The 23,768-nt window shown below is 60.7% G+C and overlaps 1 protein-coding gene across 2 annotated transcripts; it reads right to left on the bottom strand.

The window, feature by feature from the left end:
- Nucleotides 1–234: 234 nt before the first annotated feature.
- USP21 (ubiquitin specific peptidase 21) lies at nucleotides 235–23,520 on the bottom strand. 2 transcript variants are annotated; one of them, XM_073639263.1, is made up of 14 exons: nucleotides 23,384–23,520; nucleotides 8,360–8,408; nucleotides 7,633–8,272; nucleotides 7,040–7,093; nucleotides 5,607–5,730; nucleotides 5,410–5,521; nucleotides 4,648–4,785; nucleotides 3,620–3,684; nucleotides 3,255–3,358; nucleotides 2,880–2,966; nucleotides 2,720–2,798; nucleotides 2,489–2,596; nucleotides 1,088–1,202; nucleotides 235–1,011 (listed from the first exon to the last, which is right to left on the bottom strand). In XM_073639263.1, the coding sequence occupies exons 2-14, from the start codon at nucleotides 8,365–8,367 to the stop codon at nucleotides 924–926; spliced, it is 1,722 nt and encodes a 573-aa protein (XP_073495364.1). In that variant the 5' UTR covers nucleotides 8,368–8,408; nucleotides 23,384–23,520; the 3' UTR covers nucleotides 235–923. The 2 variants fall into 2 exon arrangements, with proteins under 2 accessions (XP_073495364.1, XP_073495365.1); XM_073639264.1 differs by lacking the exons at nucleotides 7,633–8,272; nucleotides 8,360–8,408; nucleotides 23,384–23,520 and adding an exon at nucleotides 7,173–7,353.
- Nucleotides 23,521–23,768: the final 248 nt, after the last annotated feature.

The raw sequence follows: 23,768 nt of genomic DNA, 5'->3' as shown, positions 1-23,768 counted from the left end.
GGGGCGGAGGGGAGAGCGGGACGCCGACACTCGGGGCGGAGGGGAGAGCGGGACGCCGACACTCGGGGGTGGAGGGGAGAGCGGGACGCCGACACTCGGGGGTGGAGCAGGATATTTGGAGTGCAGTATAATATTCGGGCAGCACATACTTGCAGTGTCGGGATTTCTTGGTCAGTGCTGCCCCGGTGGTCCGGTGACAGTATAGCGTCGGCACTCAGTGACCACACGGAGACGTTTCTGGGGTGTATGAGACGTTTACTTTTTGTCACCCCGATATCTGACGTCTCTGTTTCATATAGAAACTCTGTACCAAAAATATAGTTAGGGGGTGACAGACAGGCGCCCACGTCATGTAGGGGATGGGGGGGGGGGGGACAGAGATTGGCGAGGCTGCACATACTGCGAGGGCCCATACGTCAGTCCCAATATATGTGCCAGTCCCCCCAGTATGTGCCAGTCCTTGCGTCATCCTCTTCTCTCCTGATCCTGGGAGAGCTGGGAGACAGTCAGCATGCCCATTCCGGGGCTCATCCAGCTTTTCCGCACTCCTGTAAAAGGTAACATAACAGATCCTCTGGTACGGCCATACCGGTTGCTATTCCGGGCTCTGGGAAAGCTGGGTGTGAGCGGTAATGGCAGCCATATTCGTTTTAAAGGTGCAGTTGCTCTATTTTGGGTCCAATCCTAGTAAACAGTAAAGCTATCACCGAGTTGGCTGGGACTTGTGGTTCCACAGGGGTGGTACGATCAGTCCTGACCTGAAGGCTACGCGAACCCACGGGGTCCCAGAAACAGTCCACATTACAGTCTCCAGTCCAGTGTGACTGAATCTTTATTGCTTCTATCAAATGGAGAGCAGCGGCCAATCCCATTGCTTTATTGACCTGTCAGCTGACATTGTAGCCCTGCCCCCGAGGAGCTTCTCACTTCTTCAGGCCGGAGTCCTCCAGCTCGTAGAACAGGACGTAGGCCTCGCTGGACTGCACCTGACCCTCACTGATGGGACTGACCCTGCGGAGGAGAAGGAGACGTTACCCCGGGGGTCTGACGGGCGTCTAAAGATGGAAGAGGAGGAGAAAGGACTGACCGGGAGTCGTTGTAGGCGAACCATCCGGACTGGTCCTTACAGTAGGCCGTGTAGTGTCCATAATGCACGCTGCCTGAGTGATTGCACAGAGCGTAGAGGTTGTACACAGGACAACCTGCAAAATAATGTGAAGTCAGCACTGCAGCAAAAGCATTAAGAGTGTAAGCTCCACAGGCACAGGGTCAATATTCCAGGTGTTGCGTTCCTCCGCCACACCAGAGCACCGGGTGATCCCTTCCCCCTCCGCCACACCAGAGCACCGGGTGATCCCTTCCCCCTCCGCCACACCAGAGCACCGGGTGATCCCTTCCCCCTCCGCCACACCAGAGCACCGGGTGATCCCTTCCCCCTCCGCCACACCAAAGCAGCGGGTGATTCCCCCTCCGCCACACCAGAGCAGCGGGTGATTCCCCCTCCGCCACACCAGAGCAGCGGGTGATTCCCCCTCCGCCACACCAGAGCAGCGGGTGATTCCCCCTCCGCCACACCAGAGCAGCGGGTGATTCCCCCTCCGCCACACCAGAGCAGCGGGTGATTCCCCCTCCGCCACACCAGAGCAGCGGGTGATTCCCCCTCCGCCACACCAGAGCAGCGGGTGATTCCCCCTCCGCCACACCAGAGCAGCGGGTGATTCCCCCTCCGCCACACCAGAGCAGCGGGTGATTCCCCCTCTGCCACACCAGAGCAGCGGGTGATTCCCCCTCCGCCACACCAGAGCACCGGGTGATTCCCGCTCCGCCACTCCAGAGCACCGGGTGATTCCCCCTCCGCCACACCAGAGCACCGGGTGATTCCCCCTCCGCCACTCCAGAGCACCGGGTGATTCCCCCTCCGCCACACCAGAGCGCCGAGTGATTCCCCCTCCGCCACACCAGAGCACCGAGTGATTCCCCCTCCGCCACACCAGAGCACCGAGTGATTCCCCCTCCGCCACACCAGAGCACCGAGTGATTCTCCCTCCATCACACCAGAGCATCAGGTGATCCCTTTCCCCTCCGCCAAACCAGAGCACCAGGAGATTCTCCCTTCGTCACACCAGAGCACTGGGTGATTTCTCTTCCACCACACCAGAGCAGCGGCTAATCCCTTCCCCCTTCGCCACACCAGAGCAGCAGGTGATTCCCCCTCCGCCACACCAGAGCACCGGGTAGGAAGACATTAACCCCTGCATTACTCCCTGGCAGGATAGACTAGCCCTATTGTATGATCACACATGTGGACAGCTCCTATCAGACTCGCGCGGCTGCAGGTGACTTTCTTCAGTAATCTGAGCGGTCCGGAGACTTCACTTATTAATCCTAATCCGGACACGAGACCTGACACTACTTCTGCGGCTCCTGACGAGGAGGGATTAGTGGGGTATCCCAAAAGTGAGAGCGCAGGTGCTGCGCCTCCCCGTACCGTTTTTTTCGCTGGCGAATTCCTTGAGGTTGAGTCTGTGCAGCGGGAAATCCACAAACACCGAGCACTTCTTGATGGAGAACCGCGTGGTGGAGAATCTGTTCAGGTCTAGGAGCAAAAGGTTAAGGGAAAGAAACATGGCGGCAGATTGACAGCCTGGTGCCCATCAGTAGGTGGCGCTCTATATAAGCAGAGGCGAGCGGCGCCCTCTACTGCACGTGTGCAGGATACGTAGAACGAGGATGCGGGGGAAGCGCTGGACGCTCAGCTTCTTTGTGCTTTTTGTCCTTAGCCGGCAGCGGTTGCAGACCTGTCAGATCAGAGACCATTATATGATTATTACGTGTCAGCAGCGGCGCCCGTTATGTGTACGCAGCATCTGCGCCATTACCGGGGCGTTCTCTGAATTCAGCTCCTCCTCCTTGGTGAAGAGGGTGAGGCAGTCCAGGAGGGAGACCTTTCCCCCGCTGAGGCCTTTCTGCGGAGAGAAGACAGGAACAAGGGGTTAACAACGTGCTGATCATAGCGCAGAGGTAGCAGACCTGAGACACAACACCCACGCAGTCCCACGCAACGGCACAGACGTTGCCAGCAGTCCCACGCAACGGCACAGACGTTGCCAGCAGTCCCACGCTGTGTCCGTGGACAGAAGAGCAGCAGTTCCAGGACATGGGACAACCTCCAAGGGGCATTATAGAGCTCACTGCCAGGAGGGGTTGTAAGACCACCGCCTGGCACTGGCCGACTCTGTAAGGCTCTTGCTCACCTTGGGGATGGGAAGGGACAGGTCACAGAACACCTCGAAGGTCGGCGAGCAGTAGCCACAGGACTGGCACTTCAGGCAGCTCTTCAGCTGACCCACAAAGAGATCTACAGGGGAAGCAGCAAGAGTCAGCCAGTCACAGGGGCATGCTGGGACTTGTAGCCCAGATTCTGCAGCAGCGCAACCAAGAAGAGATGCAACAGACTAGCTGTATACATCACTCCACTCACCTCCACAGCTGCAATCACAACTGTTATAGTACTGAAAATCGTTATGCAGCTTTGGCTGTGAATGGAGCGTAAGACAAGCTGTAACCTAACAACAAGGTAGGTGTGCAGCTCCTCCTGACAACCTGATCAGTGACTTACCAACCACCTTACTGTCCTCGCGCTCCAGGTATTTCTTCCACATCTGATTGGCTCGATCATCATCACTGAGAAAACAGGAAGCTATAAGTCAGAGTCAGCCCCCCCCAGCACCCCGATACACCGCCAGCACCCGCCCCGCAGCACCCACCGCGACTGCCCCGCCACACACCGCGACTGCCCCCGCAGCGCCCCCGACACACACTGCGACCGCCACCGCAGCATCCCCGACACACAGCACGAATGGCCCCACAGCACCCCCGACAGCCTCCACAGTACCCTGACACACAGCGACTGCACCATCCCTACACTACCCTGAAACACAGGGTACTCCACCCCTCTCCCGCACTACGCCAAAACACAAACTGTCCCGTCCTTGCAGTACCCCCAAACATATCCCCGCCCTCCGTTGATACACAGAACACCCCACCCCACAGTACCCCAAGACCGCCCCCGCACTGTCGAAAAACAAAGACCGCACCCGCCTCGAAGCACAGAGACCGCCCTGCCACACACCAAAACACAGAAACAGTCTTGCATGTCAAAACAGAGACCACTACGCCCCACCTTGAAACACAGAGAACACCCGGCCCAAAACAGAGACAGCGCCGCCCCATGGACCCTTAGGGTATGTGCCCATGGTCAAAAGCTGCTGCGGGTTTGAAGCTTCGTGTTTATGCAGCGGCCAGATGAAACAGCATAGTGGATGGATTTGTAGAAATCCCATGTCCACTGTGTGTCTGTGTGCTCCTGCGGCTCGCCCGCGGAAACTGACATGAGGCGCATCTTTCCAGACCGCAGCATGTCAATTTCTCTTGCAGGTCCTCACATGGATTTACCTAACCTCTATAAGGAAAGTCCGCATGTGAAAAAAAAAAAATCATGCCGCTCATTTGCATAAATGAGGGCTGAAGCCGCGCGGCTGCTCTGCAGCATCAGGGCCGCAGGTGGCTGCGGATCGTGGGGACATACCCTTAAAATACAGACAGCCCGACCCTATGGACCCCTGAAATAGAGTGAGCCCCCGTTACCTGAGAAAGTCAGTGGGCTCCACAGACATGGGACGCTTAACATCAGAGAGGATGCTGGGAGTTCTCCTGCACTTCTTGTTGATTTCTGTGTGAATTCTGTCCATGAAGAACTTCAGAAATTCCTGAGCATCCTGCTGACTGAGAAGACACGAGCGGTGACGTCACCCGAGACCAGCGGTGACATCTCTGTGATCAATGGCCATGTCACCCGAGACCAGCGGCGACGTCACCAGAGACCAGCGGTGAAATCACTGAGATCAATGGTGAGTCACCAGAGACCAGCGGTGACCTCACCAGAGACCAGCGGTGACCTCACCAGAGACCAGCGGTGACCTCACCAGAGACCAGCGGTGACCTCACCAGAGACCAGCGGTGACCTCACCAGAGACCAGCGGTGACCTCACCAGAGACCAGCGGTGACCTCACCCGAGATCAATGGTGATGTCACCCAAGACCAGCGGCGACGTCACCCGAGACCAGCGGTGACATCACTGAGATCAATGGTGACGTCACCCGAGACCAGCGGCGACATGACCCGAGACCAGCGGCGACATCACTGTGATCAAAGTCAACGTCACCTGAGACCAACGGTGACCTCACTGAGATCAACGGTGAGTCACCCGAGACCAGCGGCGACATCACCCGAGACCAGCGGCGACATCACCCGAGACCAGCGGCGACATCACCCGAGACCAGCGGTGACATCACCCGAGACCAGCGGTGACATCACCCGAGAATGGCATTATGGGATGCCGCTCTTACCTGTACCCTGTGAAGGACGGGACATATTTCTGGAATATGGCTCGCAGTCGTGCTGGGTTTGCGGCGTCTGGGGCCTCGGGGCTCCATAATGAGGTGATGACATCAGCGAAGGCTGAAAGTAAAAGTGAATGGTGACGTCAGCACCACTTGGGGGTGGAGTTATTGTGCTGGGGGAGGGGCTGTGCAGGGGGTCGTACCCTCGGTGAGTTCCTGCGACGTCCTCGTGCTCGCTGGCTGCTCATGGCGGTACTCCTGGCGCAGGACATAGTCACGGAGCGGTCGCGTGCTGCTGAGACACTGGAGGACGGCGTTCAGGAAACACTGCAGGAAACAGACACGGTGGCTCAGATACAGCTGGGTGTATCCAACAGTCACTTAAAGGGAAAGTGTCATATAAACTGTTGCAGCCCTCGACAGCTGGAGTCAGGACGCCTGTGATGACACAGCTTATAATCTTAAATCAGCCAGAAGATTAGATTTGGTAAACCAAGAGAAATACATTTACAAGTCAACATAAACACAATAGTGTATGTGTATTTCTGTGGCTGGTCAAGAAGGACATACGATTATATGTATAAAACTGAATGTTGACTTCTCTTCGTTTGGAAACAATGATGTTTATTAATGTGCTAATGAAATACTGTACTAAGCCAGCTAGATGTTTATTTAAAGAGCAGGATGGATACAAACTATGCAAGTTGATTAAATGCTCAAACTGAGTCATGAGCCCCTACCACCTTCATCCCTGACCCTTGACCTGTGAATGATGACCTTACACATATGTAAATATAAAGAGGGATGTCTGTAGTGCTGCAAGTAGAATCAAGGAGAATCAGAAAGACTTCACAATGAGAATTAAAGATCAGAGACTCTCTCCGACCATCAGCTTAGAAGAATGGCTTTACCTAAAGAGACACAGATTTGGATTCTACATGATTCCAGCCTAAGGGTATCGGTCCTGGCTGGAAAGATACGGATCTGCTCCATTGACCATCAGAGAGCCAATGGATACATTTTGGGGAGACCAGATTGGGAAAATGAAGTCACCTGGCCCCATGGATATGCTGTTTGGGGTTGTCAGAAGGGACCCACTGGTTGCCTGGAACCCATGGAGACATTCGGAGAAGCCATATTGGGACCAGCCGGTCATCTGGCCCCATGGAAACTCTTGGAGGGGCCAGGGTGGGACCCTCTGGTCTCCTAGCCTTGTACCTCGATGGACTGTCAGCTTCCTAATCTTGCCGCTACCTCCTCTCTGTGGGGGCCCGACAGAAGCGTGGGGCCACTGGTTGAGGTAGTCGGCCCTGGAAGTCCCAAAGTCACATATGTTCTATCCCAGGCGAGCGGAGAAGGAAGGGTGAGACTAATGCTCTACCATCTTGGGTATTTGCTGGGACTGTTCTGTGAGTTTATTGTCCATTTTGTGGTTTAATAAAGTATTTTCACGCTGTTTTACCCTCACCCTGTGTTGTCTGAGTAGTACTACGCCCACAGAAGACCCCGGGTCTTCACAACCCCCCTACATCGAGCTGTCAGCCAATCAGCAGCTCCGGTACTGTAGTGGGTGGAGAACAGCAGAGCCATGCTGGGATTTGTAGTCCCACACCTAACACACAAGCAGCTCACTCACCGTATTGCCTAGATTGCGCAGTCCGACATGTCCAGAGCCGAGGGTGGGAGGCAGCTGAGGAGAGAAGAGGCAGCGGGGGTCAGTACAGCCACAAGTGACTGACACGGCAGGATGGCGGCCCCCCCCCCGTTACCTCGCTGGTCATCAGTAAGAGCCCCATCATGGCCGTATGGACCACAGACTCAGAGATGTGCACCTGCTTCCGGTCAGCCAAGATGCGCTGCAGCTTCTGCGGGAGCTCTACCAGCCCGTGTCCCTGCAGCCCGGGCATGGTGCGGGTGGCAGCCTGTGGTGCCCGCTGTCAGCAGTCTGCGGGGGGATTACAGGAGCGCAGGCGCGGCTGCCTCATCCGGCTTGTGGCTGACAATCCAAGGTGCCTCACGGCTCATCTCCTGGGGATTAATTAGCTGGGGGGAAGGGCGCACGCTGCAGCACACGGGGCGACCTTGGCAGCAGGGACATGGTAACGGTAGGAGGCGGCGTAACAGTGTACCAGGAGACAGTGATGAGGCAAAAGTAGAACTACAACTCCCAGCATGCCCTGGCAGAGTGCCATGGGTTGTGGGGACAGTCACAGTGGGTGGGATACTCACCGGAGAGGGCGGGGGCTTCTCTTGGCTCTTGACATCGGAGGTCTTGCTGTCGTTCGGGGGTCTCTTTGGGGAGATACATTGCCCCTCCAGGATGGGCAGTGTGCCCGCTCGCTGCAGGGAGCTGCTCCTCCTCAGGGCGGCGCTGTCCAGTGGCGGTTTCCGGCTGGTGGACGCGCTCCTCTCTCTGACGGGACCCTCACTGCTGCCGCTCTCCGTCTTCGCTCTCAGGTCCATGTGGCTGACTGATTTAGACCTGGAGAGACCCCCGATGATCGGACGGTGGGACGGCGTGGGCGGCTTGATGGCAGCCGGGGCAGTGGCGGTGACTTTGATCAGGTGATTGGCTTTCAGTGGTCCCTTCTTGCTGACTGTCTCCGCCCGCAGACTGCTGCGTCCACGCTCCGGCTTACACCTCTCCTCCCGGACAGGGGGAGGGGGCAGCGGACGCAGTTTGGGAGCGGTGCTGACATTGGAGAGGGGAGTGCTGGAGTGGGCGCAGCGCTCCTGGCTGACGGTCCTCAGCGAGGTGATGGCCCGGCCGGGTACAGCGGACTGCGAGGAGATGGCGGCCGGGGGACGACTCCGTACAAATCTGGGCTCAGCCACCGGGGGCATCGCAGATCTGGTAGAAAGAGGGGCCCTGTGGGAGACAGGGAGGGGCACAGATAAGGGACCGCACGTGGAGGAGGAAGACAGACACTTGTGCTCCCAGGCAGGGGGATCATACCTCATCATCAGCAGGTCCGGGGGCCGTCCTCCCCTCACATCTCTGCGGCCTGAGAGACAAGACAGGGGTTATACAGCGAGGAGGGGTCCGTATACAGGAGGAAGAGGAAGAGGAGGGGGCGTCCTATACAGGAGGAGGCGGAGGAGGCGTCCTATACAGGAGGGAGGAGGCGTCCTATACAGGAGGGAGGAGGCGTCCTATACAGGAGGAGGAGGAGGAGGCGTCCTATACAGGAGGAGGAGGAGGAGGCGTCCTACACAGGAGGAGGAGGAGGAGGCGTCCTACACAGGAGGAGGAGGAGGAGGCGTCCTATACAGGAGGAGGAGGAGGAGGCGTCCTATACAGGAGGAGGAGGCGTCCTATACAGGAGGAGGAGGCGTCCTATACAGGAGGAGGAGGCGTCCTATACAGGAGGAGGAGGCGTCCTATACAGGAGGAGGAGGAGGAGGGGGCGTCCTATACAGGAGGAGGAGGAGGAGGGGGGGCGTCCTATACAGGAGGAGGAGTCCTATACAGGAGGAGGGGGGGCGTCCTATACAGGAGGAGGAGGGGGGGCGTCCTATACAGGAGGAGGAGGAGGGGAGGCGTCCTATACAGGAGGAGGAGTCCTATACAGGAGGAGGAGTAGGAGTCCTATACAGGAGGAGGAGTAGGAGTCCTATACAGGAGGAGGAGGAGGAGGAGTCCTATACAGGAGGAGGAGGAGGAGGAGTCCTATACAGGAGGAGGAGGAGGAGGAGTCCTATACAGGAGGAGGAGGAGGAGGAGTCCTATACAGGAGGAGGAGGAGGAGGAGTCCTATACAGGAGGAGGAGGAGGAGGAGTCCTATACAGGAGGAGGAGGAGGAGGAGTCCTATACAGGAGGAGGAGGAGGAGTCCTATACAGGAGGAGGAGGAGGAGTCCTATACAGGAGGAGGAGGAGGAGTCCTATACAGGAGGAGGAGGAGGAGTCCTATACAGGAGGAGGAGGAGGAGGAGTCCTATACAGGAGGAGGAGGAGGAGGAGTCCTATACAGGAGGAGGAGGAGGAGGAGTCCTATACAGGAGGAGGAGGAGGAGGAGGAGTCCTATACAGGAGGAGGAGGAGTCCTATACAGGAGGAGGAGGAGTCCTATACAGGAGGAGGAGGAGGAGTCCTATACAGGAGGAGGAGGAGGAGTCCTATACAGGAGGAGGAGGAGGAGTCCTATACAGGAGGAGGAGGAGGAGTCCTATACAGGAGGAGGAGGAGGAGTCCTATACAGGAGGAGGAGGAGGAGTCCTATACAGGAGGAGGAGGAGGAGTCCTATACAGGAGGAGGAGGAGGAGTCCTATACAGGAGGAGGAGGAGTCCTATACAGGAGGAGGGGGCGTCCTATACAGGAGGAGGAGGGGGGGGGGCGTCCTATACAGGAGGAGGAGGAGGAGGAGGAGGGGGGGCGTCCTATACAGGAGGAGGAGAAGGAGGGGGGGCGTCCTATACAGGAGGAGGAGGAGGAGGGGGGGCATCCTATAGAGGAGGAGGAGGGGGGGCGTCCTATACAGGAGGAGGAGGGGGGGGGCGTCCTATACAGGAAGAGGAGGAGGAGGAGGAGGGGGGGCATCCTATACAGGAGGAGGAGGAGGGGGGGCATCCTATACAGGAAGAGGAGGAGGAGGGGGGGCGTCCTATACAGGAGGAGGAGTCCTATACAGTTGGAGGAGGAGGAGTCCTATACAGTTGGAGGAGGAGGAGTCCTATACAGGAGAAGGATGAGGAGTCCTATACAGGAGAAGGATGAGGAGGGGGCGGCGTCCTATACAGGAGGAGGAGGGGGCGGCGTCCTATACAGGAGGAGGAGGGGGGGGGCGTCCTATACAGGAGGAGGAGGAGGGGGGGCGTCCTATACAGGAGGAGGAGGGGGGGGCGTCCTATACAGGAGGAGGAGGGGGGGCGTCCTATACAGGAGGAGGAGGGGGGGCGTCCTATACAGGAGGAGGAGGGGGGGCGTCCTATACAGGAGGAAGGAGGGGGGGGCGTCCTATACAAGAGGAGGAGGGGGGGGCGTCCGATACAGGAAGAGGAGGGGGGGGCGTCCGATACAGGAAGAGGAGGGGGGGGCGTCCTATACAGGAAGAGGAGGGGGGGCGTCCTATACAGAAGGAGGAGGAGGAGGGGGTGCGTCCTATACAGGAGGGGGGGCGCGTCCTATACAGGAGGAGGAGGGGGGGCGTCCTATACAGGAGGAGGAGGGGGGGCGTCCTATACAGGAGGAGGAGGGGGGCGTCCTATACAGGAAGAGGAGGGGGGCGTCCTATACAGGAAGAGGAGGGGGGGCGTCCTATAGAGGAGGAGGAGGAGGAGGGGGTGCGTCCTATACAGGAGGAGGAGGAGGAGGAGGAGGGGGTGCGTCCTATACAGGAGGAGGAGGGGGGGCGTCCTATACAGGAGGAGGAGGAGGAGGGGGGGCATCCTATACAGGAGGAGGAGGAGGAGGGGGGGCGTCCTATACAGGAGGAGGAGTCCGATACAGGAGGAGGAGGAGGGGGGGTGTCCTATACAGGAGGAGGAGGAGGGGGGGCGTCCTATACAAGAGGAGGAGGAGGGGGGGCGTCCTATACAAGAGGAGGAGGAGGGGGGGCGTCCTATACAAGAGGAGGAGGAGGGGGTGCGTCCTATACAGGAGGAGGAGGAGGAGGAGGGGGTGCGTCCTATACAGGAGGAGGAGGGGGGGCGTCCTATACAGGAGGAGGAGGAGGAGGGGGGGCGTCCTATACAGGAGGAGGAGTCCGATACAGGAGGAGGAGGAGGGGGGGTGTCCTATACAGGAGGAGGAGGAGGGGGGGCGTCCTATACAAGAGGAGGAGGAGGGGGGGCGTCCTATACAAGAGGAGGAGGAGGGGGGGCGTCCTATACAAGAGGAGGAGGAGGGGGTGCGTCCTATACAGGAGGAGGAGGAGGAGGGGGTGCGTCCTATACAGGAGGGGGGGGGCGCGTCCTATACAGGAGGAGGAGGAGGGGGGGCGTCCTATACAGGAGGGGGGGGCGCGTCCTATACAGGAGGAGGAGGAGGGGGGGCGTCCTATACAGGAGGAGGAGTCCGATACAGGAGGAGGAGGAGGGGGGGTGTCTTATACAGGAGGAGGAGGAGGGGGGGCGTCCTATACAAGAGGAGGAGGAGGGGGGGCGTCCTATACAAGAGGAGGAGGAGGGGGGGCGTCCTATACAAGAGGAGGAGGAGGGGGGGGCGTCCTATACAGGAAGAGGAGGGGGGGCGTCCTATACAGGAGGAGGAGGAGGAGGGGGTGCGTCCTATACAGGAGGAGGAGGGGGGCGCGTCCTATACAGGAGGAGGAGGGGGGGGCGTCCTATACAGGAGGAGGGGGGGCGTCCTATACAAGAGGAGGAGGAGGGGGGGCGTCCTACACAAGAGGAGGAGGAGGAGGGGGCGTCCTACACAAGAGGAGGAGGAGGAGGGGGCGTCCTACACAAGAGGAGGAGGAGGAGGGGGCGTCCTATACAAGAGGAGGAGGAGGAGGGGGCGTCCTATACAAGAGGAGGAGGAGGAGGGGGCGTCCTATACAAGAGGAGGAGGAGGGGGCGTCCTATACAAGAGGAGGAGGAGGGGGCGTCCTATACAAGAGGAGGAGGAGGGGGCGTCCTATACAAGAGGAGGAGGAAGGGGGGCGTCCTATACAGGAGGAGGAGGAAGGGGGGCGTTCTATACAGGAGAGGAGGAGGAGGAAGGGGGGCGTCCTATACAGGAGGAGGAGGAAGGGGGCGTCCTATACAGGAGGAGGAAGGGGGGCGTCCTATACAGGAGGAGGAGGAAGGGGGGCGTCCTATACAGGAGGAGGAGGAGGAGGAAGGGGGGCGTCCTATACAGGAGGAGGAGGAGGAAGGGGGGCGTCCTATACAGGAGGAGGAGGAGGAAGGGGGGCGTCCTATACAGGAGGAGGAGGAAGGGGGGCGTCCTATACAGGAGGAGGAGGAGGAGGGGGGGCGCGTCCTATACAGGAGGAGGAGGGGGGGCGTCCTATACAGGAGGAGGAGGAGGGGGGGCGTCCTATACAAGAGGAGGAGGAGGGGGGGCGTCCTATACAAGAGGAGGAGGGGGCGTCCTATACAAGAGGAGGAGGAGGAGGGGGCGTCCTATACAAGAGGAGGAGGAGGAGGGGGCGTCCTATACAAGAGGAGGAGGGGGCGTCCTATACAAGAGGAGGAGGAGGGGGCGTCCTATACAAGAGGAGGAGGAGGGGGCGTCCTATACAAGAGGAGGAGGAAGGGGGGCGTCCTATACAGGAGGAGGAGGAAGGGGGGCGTCCTATACAGGAGGAGGAGGAGGAAGGGGGGCGTCCTATACAGGAGGAGGAGGAGGAGGAAGGGGGGCGTCCTATACAGGAGGAGGAGGAGGAAGGGGGGCGTCCTATACAGGAGGAGGAGGAGGAGGAAGGGGGGCGTCCTATACAGGAGGAGGAGGAGGAAGGGGGGCGTCCTATACAGGAGGAGGAGGAGGAAGGGGGGCGTCCTATACAGGAGGAGGAAGGGGGGCGTCCTATACAGGAGGAGGAGGAAGGGGGGCGTCCTATACAGGAGGAGGAGGGGGGGGCGTCCTATACAGGAGGAGGAGCGTCCTATACAGGAGGAGGAGCGTCCTATACAGGAGGAGGAGGGGGGGGCGTCCAATACAGGAGGAGGAGGAGGGGGGGCGTCCTATACAGGAGGAGGAGGAGGAGGGGGGGCGTCCTATACAGGAGGAGGAGGAGGGGGGGCGTCCTATACAGGAGGAGAAGGAGGAGGGGGGCATCCTATACAGGAAGAGGAGGGGGCGCGTCCTATACAGGAGGAGGAGGGGGCGCGTCCTATACAGGAGGAGGAGGGGGGGGTCCTATACAGGAAGAGGAGGAGGAGGGGGGGCGTCCTATACAGGAGAAGGATGAGGAGGAGGAGGAGTCCTATACAGGAGAAGGATGAGGAGGAGTCCTATACAGGAGAAGGATGAGGAGGGGGCGGCGTCCTATACAGGAGGAGGAGGGGGCGGCGTCCTATACAGGAGGAGGAGGGGGCGGCGTCCTATACAGGAGGAGGAGGGGGCGGCGTCCTATACAGGAGGAGGAGGGGGCGGCGTCCTATACAGGAGGAGGAGGGGGCGGCGTCCTATACAGGAGGAGGAGGGGGCGGCGTCCTATACAGGAGGAGGAGGGGGCGGCGTCCTATACAGGAGGAGGAGGGGGCGGCGTCCTATACAGGAGGAGGAGGGGGCGGCGTCCTCTACAGGAGGAGGAGTCCTATACAGTTGGAGGAGGAGGAGTCCTATACAGTTGGAGGAGGAGGAGTCCTATACAGGAGAAGGATGAGGAGGGGGCGGCGTCCTATACAGGAGGAGGAGGGGGCGGCGTCCTATACAGGAGGAGGAGGGGGCGGCGTCCTATACAGGAGGAGGAGGGGGCGGCGTCCTATACAGGAGGAGGAGGGGGCGGCGTCCTATACAGGAGGAGGAGGGGGCGGCGTCCTATACAGGAGGAGGAGGGGGCGGCGTCCTATACAGGAGGAGGAAGGGGCGGCGTCCTATACAGGAGGAGGAGGGGGGGCGTCCTATACAGGAGGAGGAGGGGGGGGGGCGTCCTATACAGGAGGAGGAGGGGGCGGCGTCCTATACAGGAGGAGGAGGGGGCGGCGTCCTATACAGGAGGAGGAGGGGGCGGCGTCCTATACAGGAGGAGGAGGGGGGGCGTCCTATACAGGAGGAGGAGGGGGCGGCGTCCTATACAGGAGGAGGAGGGGGGGCGTCCTATACAGGAGGAGGAGGGGGGGCGTCCTATACAGGAGGAGGAGGAGGAGGGGGGGCGTCCTATACAGGAGGAGGAGGAGGAGGGGGGGCGTCCTATACAGGAGGAGGAGGAGGAGGGGGGGCGTCCTATACAGGAGGAGGAGGAGGAGGGGGGGCGTCCTATACAGGAGGAGGAGGAGGAGGGGGGGCGTCCTATACAGGAGGAGGAGGAGGAGGGGGGGCGTCCTATACAGGAGGAGGAGGAGGGGAGGAGTCCTATACAGGAGGAGGAGGAGGAGTCCTATACAGGAGGAGGAGGAGGAGTCCTATACAGGAGGAGGAGGAGGAGTCCTATACAGGAGGAGGAGGAGGAGGAGGAGTCCTATACAGGAGGAGGAGGAGGAGGAGTCCTATACAGGAGGAGGAGGAGGAGGAGGAGGAGTCCTATACAGGAGGAGGAGGAGGAGGAGGAGTCCTATACAGGAGGAGGAGTAGGAGCCCTATACAGGAGGAGGAGTCCTATACAGGAGGAGGAGGAGGAGTCCTATACAGGAGGAGGAGGAGGAGGAGTCCTATACAGGAGGAGGAGGAGGAGGAGGAGTCCTATACAGGAGGAGGAGGAGGAGGAGTCCTATACAGGAGGAGGAGGAGTCCTATACAGGAGGAGGAGGAGGAGGAGTCCTATACAGGAGGAGGAGGAGGAGTCCTATACAGGAGGAGGAGGAGGAGTCCTATACAGGAGGAGGAGGAGGAGTCCTATACAGGAGGAGGAGGAGTCCTATACAGGAGGAGGAGGAGGAGGAGTCCTATACAGGAGGAGGAGGAGGAGGAGTCCTATACAGGAGGAGGAGGAGTCCTATACAGGAGGAGGAGGAGGAGTCCTATACAGGAGGAGGAGGAGTCCTATACAGGAGGAGGAGGAGGAGGAGGAGTCCTATACAGGAGGAGGAGGAGGAGGAGGAGTCCTATACAGGAGGAGGAGGAGTCCTATACAGGAGGAGGAGGAGGAGGAGGAGGAGTCCTATACAGGAGGAAGAGGAGGAGGAGGAGTCCTATACAGGAGGAGGAGGAGGAGGAGGAGTCCTATACAGGAGGAGGAGGAGGAGGAGGAGTCCTATACAGGAGGAGGAGGAGGAGGAGGAGTCCTATACAGGAGGAGGAGGAGGAGGAGGAGTCCTATACAGGAGGAGGAGGAGGAGGAGGAGTCCTATACAGGAGGAGGAGGAGGAGGAGGAGTCCTATACAGGAGGAGGAGGAGGAGGAGGAGTCCTATACAGGAGGAGGAGGAGGAGGAGGAGTCCTATACAGGAGGAGGAGGAGGAGGAGGAGTCCTATACAGGAGGAGGAGGAGGAGGAGGAGTCCTATACAGGAGGAGGAGGAGGAGGAGGAGTCCTATACAGGAGGAGGAGGAGGAGGAGGAGTCCTATACAGGAGGAGGAGGAGGAGGAGGAGTCCTATACAGGAGGAGGAGGAGGAGGAGTCCTATACAGGAGGAGGAGGAGGAGGAGGAGTCCTATACAGGAGGAGGAGGAGGAGGAGGAGGAGTCCTATACAGGAGGAGGAGGAGGAGGAGGAGTCCTATACAGGAGGAGGAGGAGGAGGAGGAGTCCTATACAGGAGGAGGAGGAGGAGGAGGAGGAGTCCTATACAGGAGGAGGAGGAGTCCTATACAGGAGGAGGAGGAGGAGTCCTATACAGGAGGAGGAGGAGGAGTCCTATACAGGAGGAGTCCTATACAGGAGGAGTCCTACACAGGAGGAGTCCTACACAGGAGGAGTCCTACACAGGAGGAGGAGGGGGGGGGCGTCCTATACAGGAGGAGGAGGGGGGGGCGTCCTATACAGGAGGAGGAGGGGGGGGCGTCCTATACAGGAGGAGGAGGGGGGGGGCGTCCTATACAGGAGGAGGAGGGGGGGCGTCCTATACAGGAGGAGGAGGGGGGGGCGTCCTATACAGGAGGAGGAGAAGGAGGGGGGGCGTCCTATACAGGAGGAGGAGAAGGAGGGGGGGCGTCCTATACAGGAGGAGGAGGAGGAGGGGGGGCATCCTATACAGGAAGAGGAGGAGGAAGGGGGGCGTCCTATACAGGAAGAGGAGGGGGGGCGTCCTATACAGGAAGAGGAGGAGGAGGAGGGGGGGCATCCTATACAGGAGGAGGAGGAGGAGGGGCATCCTATACAGGAGGAGGAGGAGGAGGGGCATCCTATACAGGAAGAGGAGGGGGGGGCATCCTATACAGGAAGAGGAGGAGGAGGGGGGGCGTCCTATACAGGAGGAGGAGTCCTATACAGTTGGAGGAGGAGGAGTCCTATACAGTTGGAGGAGGAGGAGTCCTATACAGTTGGAGGAGGAGGAGTCCTATACAGGAGAAGGATGAGGAGGGGGCGGCGTCCTATACAGGAGGAGGAGGGGGCGGCATCCTATACAGGAGGAGGAGGGGGCGGCGTCCTATACAGGAGGAGGAGGAGGGGGGGGCGTCCTATACAGGAGGAGGAGGAGGGGGGGGCGTCCTATACAGGAGGAGGAGGAGGGGGGGGCGTCCTATACAGGAGGAGGAGGAGGGGGGGGCGTCCTATACAGGAGGAGGAGGAGGGGGGGGCGTCCTATACAGGAGGAGGAGGAGGGGGGGGCGTCCTATACAGGAAGAGGAGGGGGGGCGTCCTATACAGGAAGAGGAGGGGGGGGCGTCCTATACAGGAAGAGGAGGGGGGGGCGTCCTATACAGGAAGAGGAGGGTGTGCGTCCTATACAGGAAGAGGAGGGGGGGAGTCCTATACAGGAGGAGGAGGAGGGGGGGGCGTCCTATACAGGAGGAGGAGGAGGGGGGGGCGTCCTATACAGGAGGAGGAGGAGGGGGGGGCGTCCTATACAGGAAGAGGAGGGGGGGCGTCCTATACAGGAAGAGGAGGGGGGGGCGTCCTATACAGGAAGAGGAGGGGGGGGCGTCCTATACAGGAAGAGGAGGGTGTGCGTCCTATACAGGAAGAGGAGGGGGGGCGTCCTATACAGGAGGAGGAGGAGGGGGGGGCGTCCTATACAGGAGGAGGAGGAGGGGGGGGCGTCCTATACAGGAGGAGGAGGGGGGGGCGTCCTATACAGGAGGAGGAGGGGGGGGCGTCCTATACAGGAGGAGGAGGGGGGGGCGTCCTATACAGGAGGAGGAGGGGGGGCGTCCTATACAGGAAGAGGAGGGGGGGCGTCCTATACAGGAAGAGGAGGGGGGGCGTCCTATACAGGAAGAGGAGGGGGGGCGTCCTATACAGGAAGAGGAGGGGGGGGCGTCCTATACAGGAAGAGGAGGGGGGGGCGTCCTATACAGGAAGAGGAGGGTGTGCGTCCTATACAGGAAGAGGAGGGGGGGAGTCCTATACAGGAGGAGGAGGGGGTGCGTCCTATACAGGAGGGGGAGGCGCGTCCTATACAGGAGGAGGAGGAGGAGGAGGGGGGGCGTCCTATACAGGAGGAGGAGGGGGGGCGTCCTATACAGGAGGAGGAGGGGGGGCGTCCTATACAGGAGGAGGAGGGGGGGCGTCCTATACAGGAGGAGGAGGAGGGGGTGCGTCCTATACAGGAGGAGGAGGAGGAGGGGGTGCGTCCTATACAGGAGGGGGGGGGGCGCGTCCTATACAGGAGGAGGAGGAGGAGGGGGGGCGTCCTATACAGGAGGGGGGGGCGCGTCCTATACAGGAGGAGGAGGAGGAGGAGGGGGGGCGTCCTATACAGGAGGAGGAGTCCGATACAGGAGGAGGAGGAGGGGGGGCGTCCTATACAGGAGGAGGAGGAGGGGGGGCGTCCTATACAAGAGGAGGAGGAGGGGGGCGTCCTATACAAGAGGAGGAGGAGGGGGGGCGTCCTATACAAGAGGAGGAGGGGGGGCGTCCTATACAAGAGGAGGAGGAGGGGGGGCGTCCTATACAAGAGGAGGAGGAGGGGGGGCGTCCTATACAAGAGGAGGAGGAGGGGGGGCGTCCTATACAAGAGGAGGAGGAGGGGGGGCGTCCTATACAAGAGGAGGAGGAGGGGGGGCGTCCTATACAAGAGGAGGAGGAGGGGGGGCGTCCTATACAGGAAGAGGAGGGGGGGCGTCCTATACAGGAGGAGGAGGGGGTGTGTCCTATACAGGAGGAGGAGGGGGGGCGCGTCCTATACAGGAGGAGGAGGGGGGGCGTCCTATACAGGAGGAGGAGTCCGATACAGGAGGAGGGGGGGGTGTCCTATACAGGAGGAGGAGGAGGAGGGGGGCGTCCTATACAAGAGGAGGAGGAGGGGGGGCGTCCTATACAAGAGGAGGAGGAGGGGGGGCGTCCTATACAAGAGGAGGAGGGGGCGTCCTATACAAGAGGAGGAGGAGGAGGGGGCGTCCTATACAAGAGGAGGAGGAGGAGGGGGCGTCCTATACAAGAGGAGGAGGGGGCGTCCTATACAAGAGGAGGAGGAGGAGGAGGAGGAGGGGGCGTCCTATACAAGAGGAGGAGGAGGAGGAGGGGGCGTCCTATACAAGAGGAGGAGGAGGAGGAGGAGGGGGCGTCCTATACAAGAGGAGGAGGAGGAGGAGGAGGGGGCGTCCTATACAAGAGGAGGAGGAAGGGGCGTCCTATACAAGAGGAGGAGGAGGAGGAGGGGGCGTCCTATACAAGAGGAGGAGGAAGGGGGGCGTCCTATACAGGAGGAGGAGGAAGGGGGGCGTCCTATACAGGAGGAGGAGGAAGGGGGGCGTCCTATACAGGAGGAGGAGGAAGGGGGGCGTCCTATACAGGAGGAGGAGGAAGGGGGGCGTCCTATACAGGAGGAGGAGGAAGGGGGGCGTCCTATACAGGAGGAGGAGGAAGGGGGGCGTCCTATACAGGAGGAGGAGGAGGAAGGGGGGCGTCCTATACAGGAGGAGGAGGAAGGGGGGCGTCCTATACAGAAAGAGGAGGAGAAAGGGGGGCGTCCTATACAGGAGGAGGAGGAGGAAGGGGGGCGTCCTATACAGGAGGAGGAAGGGGGGCGTCCTATACAGGAGGAGGAGGAGGAAGGGGGGCGTCCTATACAGGAGGAGGAGGAAGGGGGGCGTCCTATACAGGAGGAGGAGGAAGGGGGGCGTCCTATACAGGAGGAGGAGGAAGGGGGGCGTCCTATACAGGAGGAGGAGGAGGAAGGGGGGCGTCCTATACAGGAGGAGGAGGAGGAAGGGGGGCGTCCTATACAGGAGGAGGAGGAGGAAGGGGGGCGTCCTATACAGGAGGAGGAGGAAGGGGGGCGTCCTATACAGGAGGAGGAGGGGGGGGGCGTCCTATACAGGAGGAGGGGCGTCCTATACAGGAGGAGGAGCGTCCTATACAGGAGGAGGAGCGTCCTATACAGGAGGAGGAGCGTCCTATACAGGAGGAGGAGCGTCCTATACAGGAGGAGGAGCGTCCTATACAGGAGGAGGAGCGTCCTATACAGGAGGAGGAGCGTCCTATACAGGAGGAGGAGCGTCCTATACAGGAGGAGGAGCGTCCTATACAGGAGGAGGAGCGTCCTATACAGGAGGAGGAGCGTCCTATACAGGAGGAGGAGCGTCCTATACAGGAGGAGGAGCGTCCTATACAGGAGGAGGAGCGTCCTATACAGGAGGAGGAGCGTCCTATACAGGAGGAGGAGCGTCCTATACAGGAGGAGGAGGGGGGGGCGTCCTATACAGGAGGAGGAGGAGGGGGGGCGTCCTATACAGGAGGAGGAGGAGGGGGGGCGTCCTATACAGGAGGAGGAGGAGGGGGGCATCCTATACAGGAAGAGGAGGGGGCGCGTCCTATACAGGAGGAGGGGGGGCGTCCTATACAGGAAGAGGAGGAGGAGGGGGCGCGTCCTATACAGGAGGAGGAGGGGGGGGCGTCCTATACAGGAAGAGGAGGAGGAGGGGCGGCGTCCTATACAGGAAGAGGAGTCCTATACAGGAGAAGGATGAGGAGGAGGAGGAGTCCTATACAGGAGAAGGATGAGGAGGGGGCGGCGTCCTATACAGGAGGAGGAGGGGGCGGCGTCCTATACAGGAGGAGGAGGGGGCGGCGTCCTATACAGGAGGAGGAGGGGGCGGCGTCCTATACAGGAGGAGGAGGGGGCGGCGTCCTATACAGGAGGAGGAGGGGGCGGCGTCCTATACAGGAGGAGGAGGGGGCGGCGTCCTATACAGGAGGAGGAGGGGGCGGCGTCCTATACAGGAGGAGGAGGGGGCGGCGTCCTATACAGGAGGAGGAGGGGGCGGCGTCCTATACAGGAGGAGGAGGGGGCGGCGTCCTATACAGGAGGAGGAGGGGGCGGCGTCCTATACAGGAGGAGGAGGGGGCGGCATCCTATACAGGAGGAGGAGGGGGCGGCATCCTATACAGGAGGAGGAGGGGGCGGCATCCTATACAGGAGGAGGAGGGGGCGGCATCCTATACAGGAGGAGGAGGGGGCGGCATCCTATACAGGAGGAGGAGGGGGCGGCATCCTATACAGGAGGAGGAGGGGGCGGCATCCTATACAGGAGGAGGAGGGGGCGGCGTCCTATACAGGAGGAGGGGGGGCGTCCTATACAGGAGGAGGAGCGTCCTATACAGGAGGAGGAGGAGGAGGAGGGGGGGCGTCCTATACAGGAGGAGGGGGGGCGTCCTATACAGGAGGAGGAGGGGGGGCGTCCTATACAGGAGGAGGAGGGGGGGCGTCCTATACAGGAGGAGGAGGGGGGGCGTCCTATACAGGAGGAGGAGGGGGGGCGTCCTATACAGGAGGAGGAGGGGGGGCGTCCTATACAGGAGGAGGAGGGGGGGCGTCCTATACAGGAGGAGGAGGGGGGGCGTCCTATACAGGAGGAGGAGGGGGGGCGTCCTATACAGGAGGAGGAGGGGGGGCGTCCTATACAGGAGGAGGAGGGGGGGCATCCTATACAGGAGGAGGAGGGGGGGCATCCTATACAGGAGGAGGAGGGGGGGCATCCTATACAGGAGGAGGAGGGGGGGCATCCTATACAGGAGGAGGAGGGGGGCGTCCTATACAGGAAGAGGAGCGTCCTATACAGGAGGAGGAGGAGGGGCGTCCTATACAGGAGGAGGAGGAGGAGGGGCGTCCTATACAGGAGGAGGAGGAGGGGGGGCGTCCTATACAGGAGGAGGAGGAGGGGGGGCGTCCTATACAGGAGGAGGAGGAGGGGGGGCGTCCTATACAGGAGGAGGAGGAGGGGGGGCGTCCTATACAGGAGGAGGGGGGGCGTCCTATACAGGAGGAGGAGGAGGAGGGGGGGCGTCCTATACAGGAGGAGGAGGAGGAGGGGGGGCGTCCTATACAGGAGGAGGAGGAGGAGGGGGGGCGTCCTATACAGGAGGAGGAGGAGGAGGAGGGGGGGCGTCCTATACAGGAGGAGGAGGAGGAGGGGGGGCGTCCTATACAGGAGGAGGAGGGGGGGCATCCTATACAGGAGGAGGAGGGGGGGCGTCCTATACAGGAGGAGGAGGGGGGGCGTCCTATACAGGAGGAGGAGGGGGGGCGTCCTATACAGGAGGAGGAGGGGGGGCGTCCTATACAGGAGGAGGAGGGGGGCGTCCTATACAGGAGGAGGAGGAGGAGGAGGAGGGGGCGTCCTATACAAGAGGAGGAGGAGGGGGCGTCCTATACAAGAGGAGGAGGGGGCGTCCTATACAAGAGGAGGAGGAGGGGGCGTCCTATACAAGAGGAGGAGGAGGAGGAGGGGGCGTCCTATACAAGAGGAGGAGGAGGAGGAGGGGGCGTCCTATACAAGAGGAGGAGGAAGGGGGGCGTCCTATACAGGAGGAGGAGGAAGGGGGGCGTCCTATACAGGAGGAGGAGGGGGGGGCGTCCTATACAGGAGGAGGAGGAAGGGGGGCGTCCTATACAGGAGGAGGAGGAAGGGGGGCGTCCTATACAGGAGGAGGAGGAAGGGGGGCGTCCTATACAGGAGGAGGAGGAAGGGGGGCGTCCTATACAGGAGGAGGAGGAAGGGGGGCGTCCTATACAGGAGGAGGAGGAGGGGGGGCGTCCTATACAGGAGGAGGAGGAAGGGGGGCGTCCTATACAGGAGGAGGAGGAGGGGGGGCGTCCTATACAGGAGGAGGGGGGGCGTCCTATACAGGAGGAGGAGGAGGAGGGGGGGCGTCCTATACAGGAGGAGGAGTCCTATACAGGAGGAGGGGGGGCGTCCTATACAGAAGGAGGAGGAGGGGGGGCGTCCTATACAGGAGGAAGGGGGGCGTCCTATACAGGAGGAGGAGGAAGGGGGGCATCCTATACAGGAGGAGGAGGAGGAAGGGGGGCGTCCTATACAGGAGGAGGAGGAGGAAGGGAGGCGTCCTATACAGGAGGAGGAGGAGGAGGGGGGGGCGTCCTATACAGGAGGAGGAGGAGGGGGGGCGTCCTATACAGGAGGAGGAGCGTCCTATACAGGAGGAGGAGGAGGGGGGGCGTCCTATACAGGAGGAGGGGCGGCGTCCTATACAGGAGGAGGGGGGGGCGTCCTATACAGGAGGAGGGGGGGGCGTCCTATACAGGAGGAGGGGGGGGCGTCCTATACAGGAGGAGGGGGGGGCGTCCTATACAGGAGGAGGAGGGGGGGCGTCCTATACAGGAGGAGGAGGGGGGGCGTCCTATACAGGAGGAGGAGGGGGGGCGTCCTATACAGGAGGAGGAGGGGGGGCGTCCTATACAGGAGGAGGAGGGGGGGCGTCCTATACAGGAGGAGGAGGGGGGGGCGTCCTATACAGGAGGAGGAGGGGGGGGCGTCCTATACAGGAGGAGGGGGCGTCCTATACAGGAGGAGGAGGAGGAGGGGGCGTCCTATACAGGAGGAGGGGGAAGGGGGGCGTCCTATACAGGAGGAGGGGGAGGGGGCGTCCTATACAGGAGGAGGAGGGGGGGCGTCCTATACAGGAGGAGGAGGGGGGGCGTCCTATACAGGAGGAGGAGGGGGGGCGTCCTATACAGGAGGAGGAGGGGGGGCGTCCTATACAGGAGGAGGAGGGGGGGCGTCCTATACAGGAGGAGGAGGAGGAGGGGGGCGTCCTATACAGGAGGAGGGGGGGGCGTCCTATACAGGAGGAGGAGGAGGAGGGGGGGCGTCCTATACAGGAGGAGGAGGAGGAGGGGGGCGTCCTATACAGGAGGAGGAGGAGGGGGGACGTCCTATACAGGAGGAGGAGGGGGCGTCCTATACAGGAGGAGGAGGAGGAGGGGGGGCGTCCTATACAGGAGGAGGAGGAGGAGGGGGGCGTCCTATACAGATGATGGCGTCGCGTCACACACAGGAGTCCCATGTACGTAGCCGCTTTAGCTCACCCGTGGTCGCAGTGTTGCCTGCCTGCAGTCACGGCCTTCCTTTCCTCGGCTTCATAGCAACCGCAGCATCCTCCGCCATTTTCCCCGGATTACTTAGTGCGCATGCCTCCCTCTGTTCGTAGCCCCGCCCATTGTGTACAAGCGTTGCTATGGAGAGCGGCACTGCTTTCATAATACGCGGGTGCACACCGACTTCCGGTTTCACGCAATAACCGGACGTGAGGCAGCCGCCATCTTTACCACTGGCAAAAAAAATCTCTTCTGTACACTGTGTAGTAACTAGCGGTGCGCAGTGTAATGCGCCCCGTGCTGTGTCCTCTTGTTCCTCCTCCCGGACTCCCGTGTCAGCGTTCTCCTTCAGTCACATATTAGTTCTTGCCTGGAG

This window comes from Phyllobates terribilis, unplaced genomic scaffold (genome assembly GCF_046119375.1).
Source record: "Phyllobates terribilis strain yellow unplaced genomic scaffold, ASM4611937v1 Scaffold_7__3_contigs__length_470593459, whole genome shotgun sequence".
NCBI classification, from domain to species: Eukaryota; Metazoa; Chordata; class Amphibia; order Anura; family Dendrobatidae; genus Phyllobates; species Phyllobates terribilis.
The sequence above is the reverse complement of the archived record's forward strand: the minus strand, read 5'-3'. Positions and strand labels throughout refer to the sequence as shown.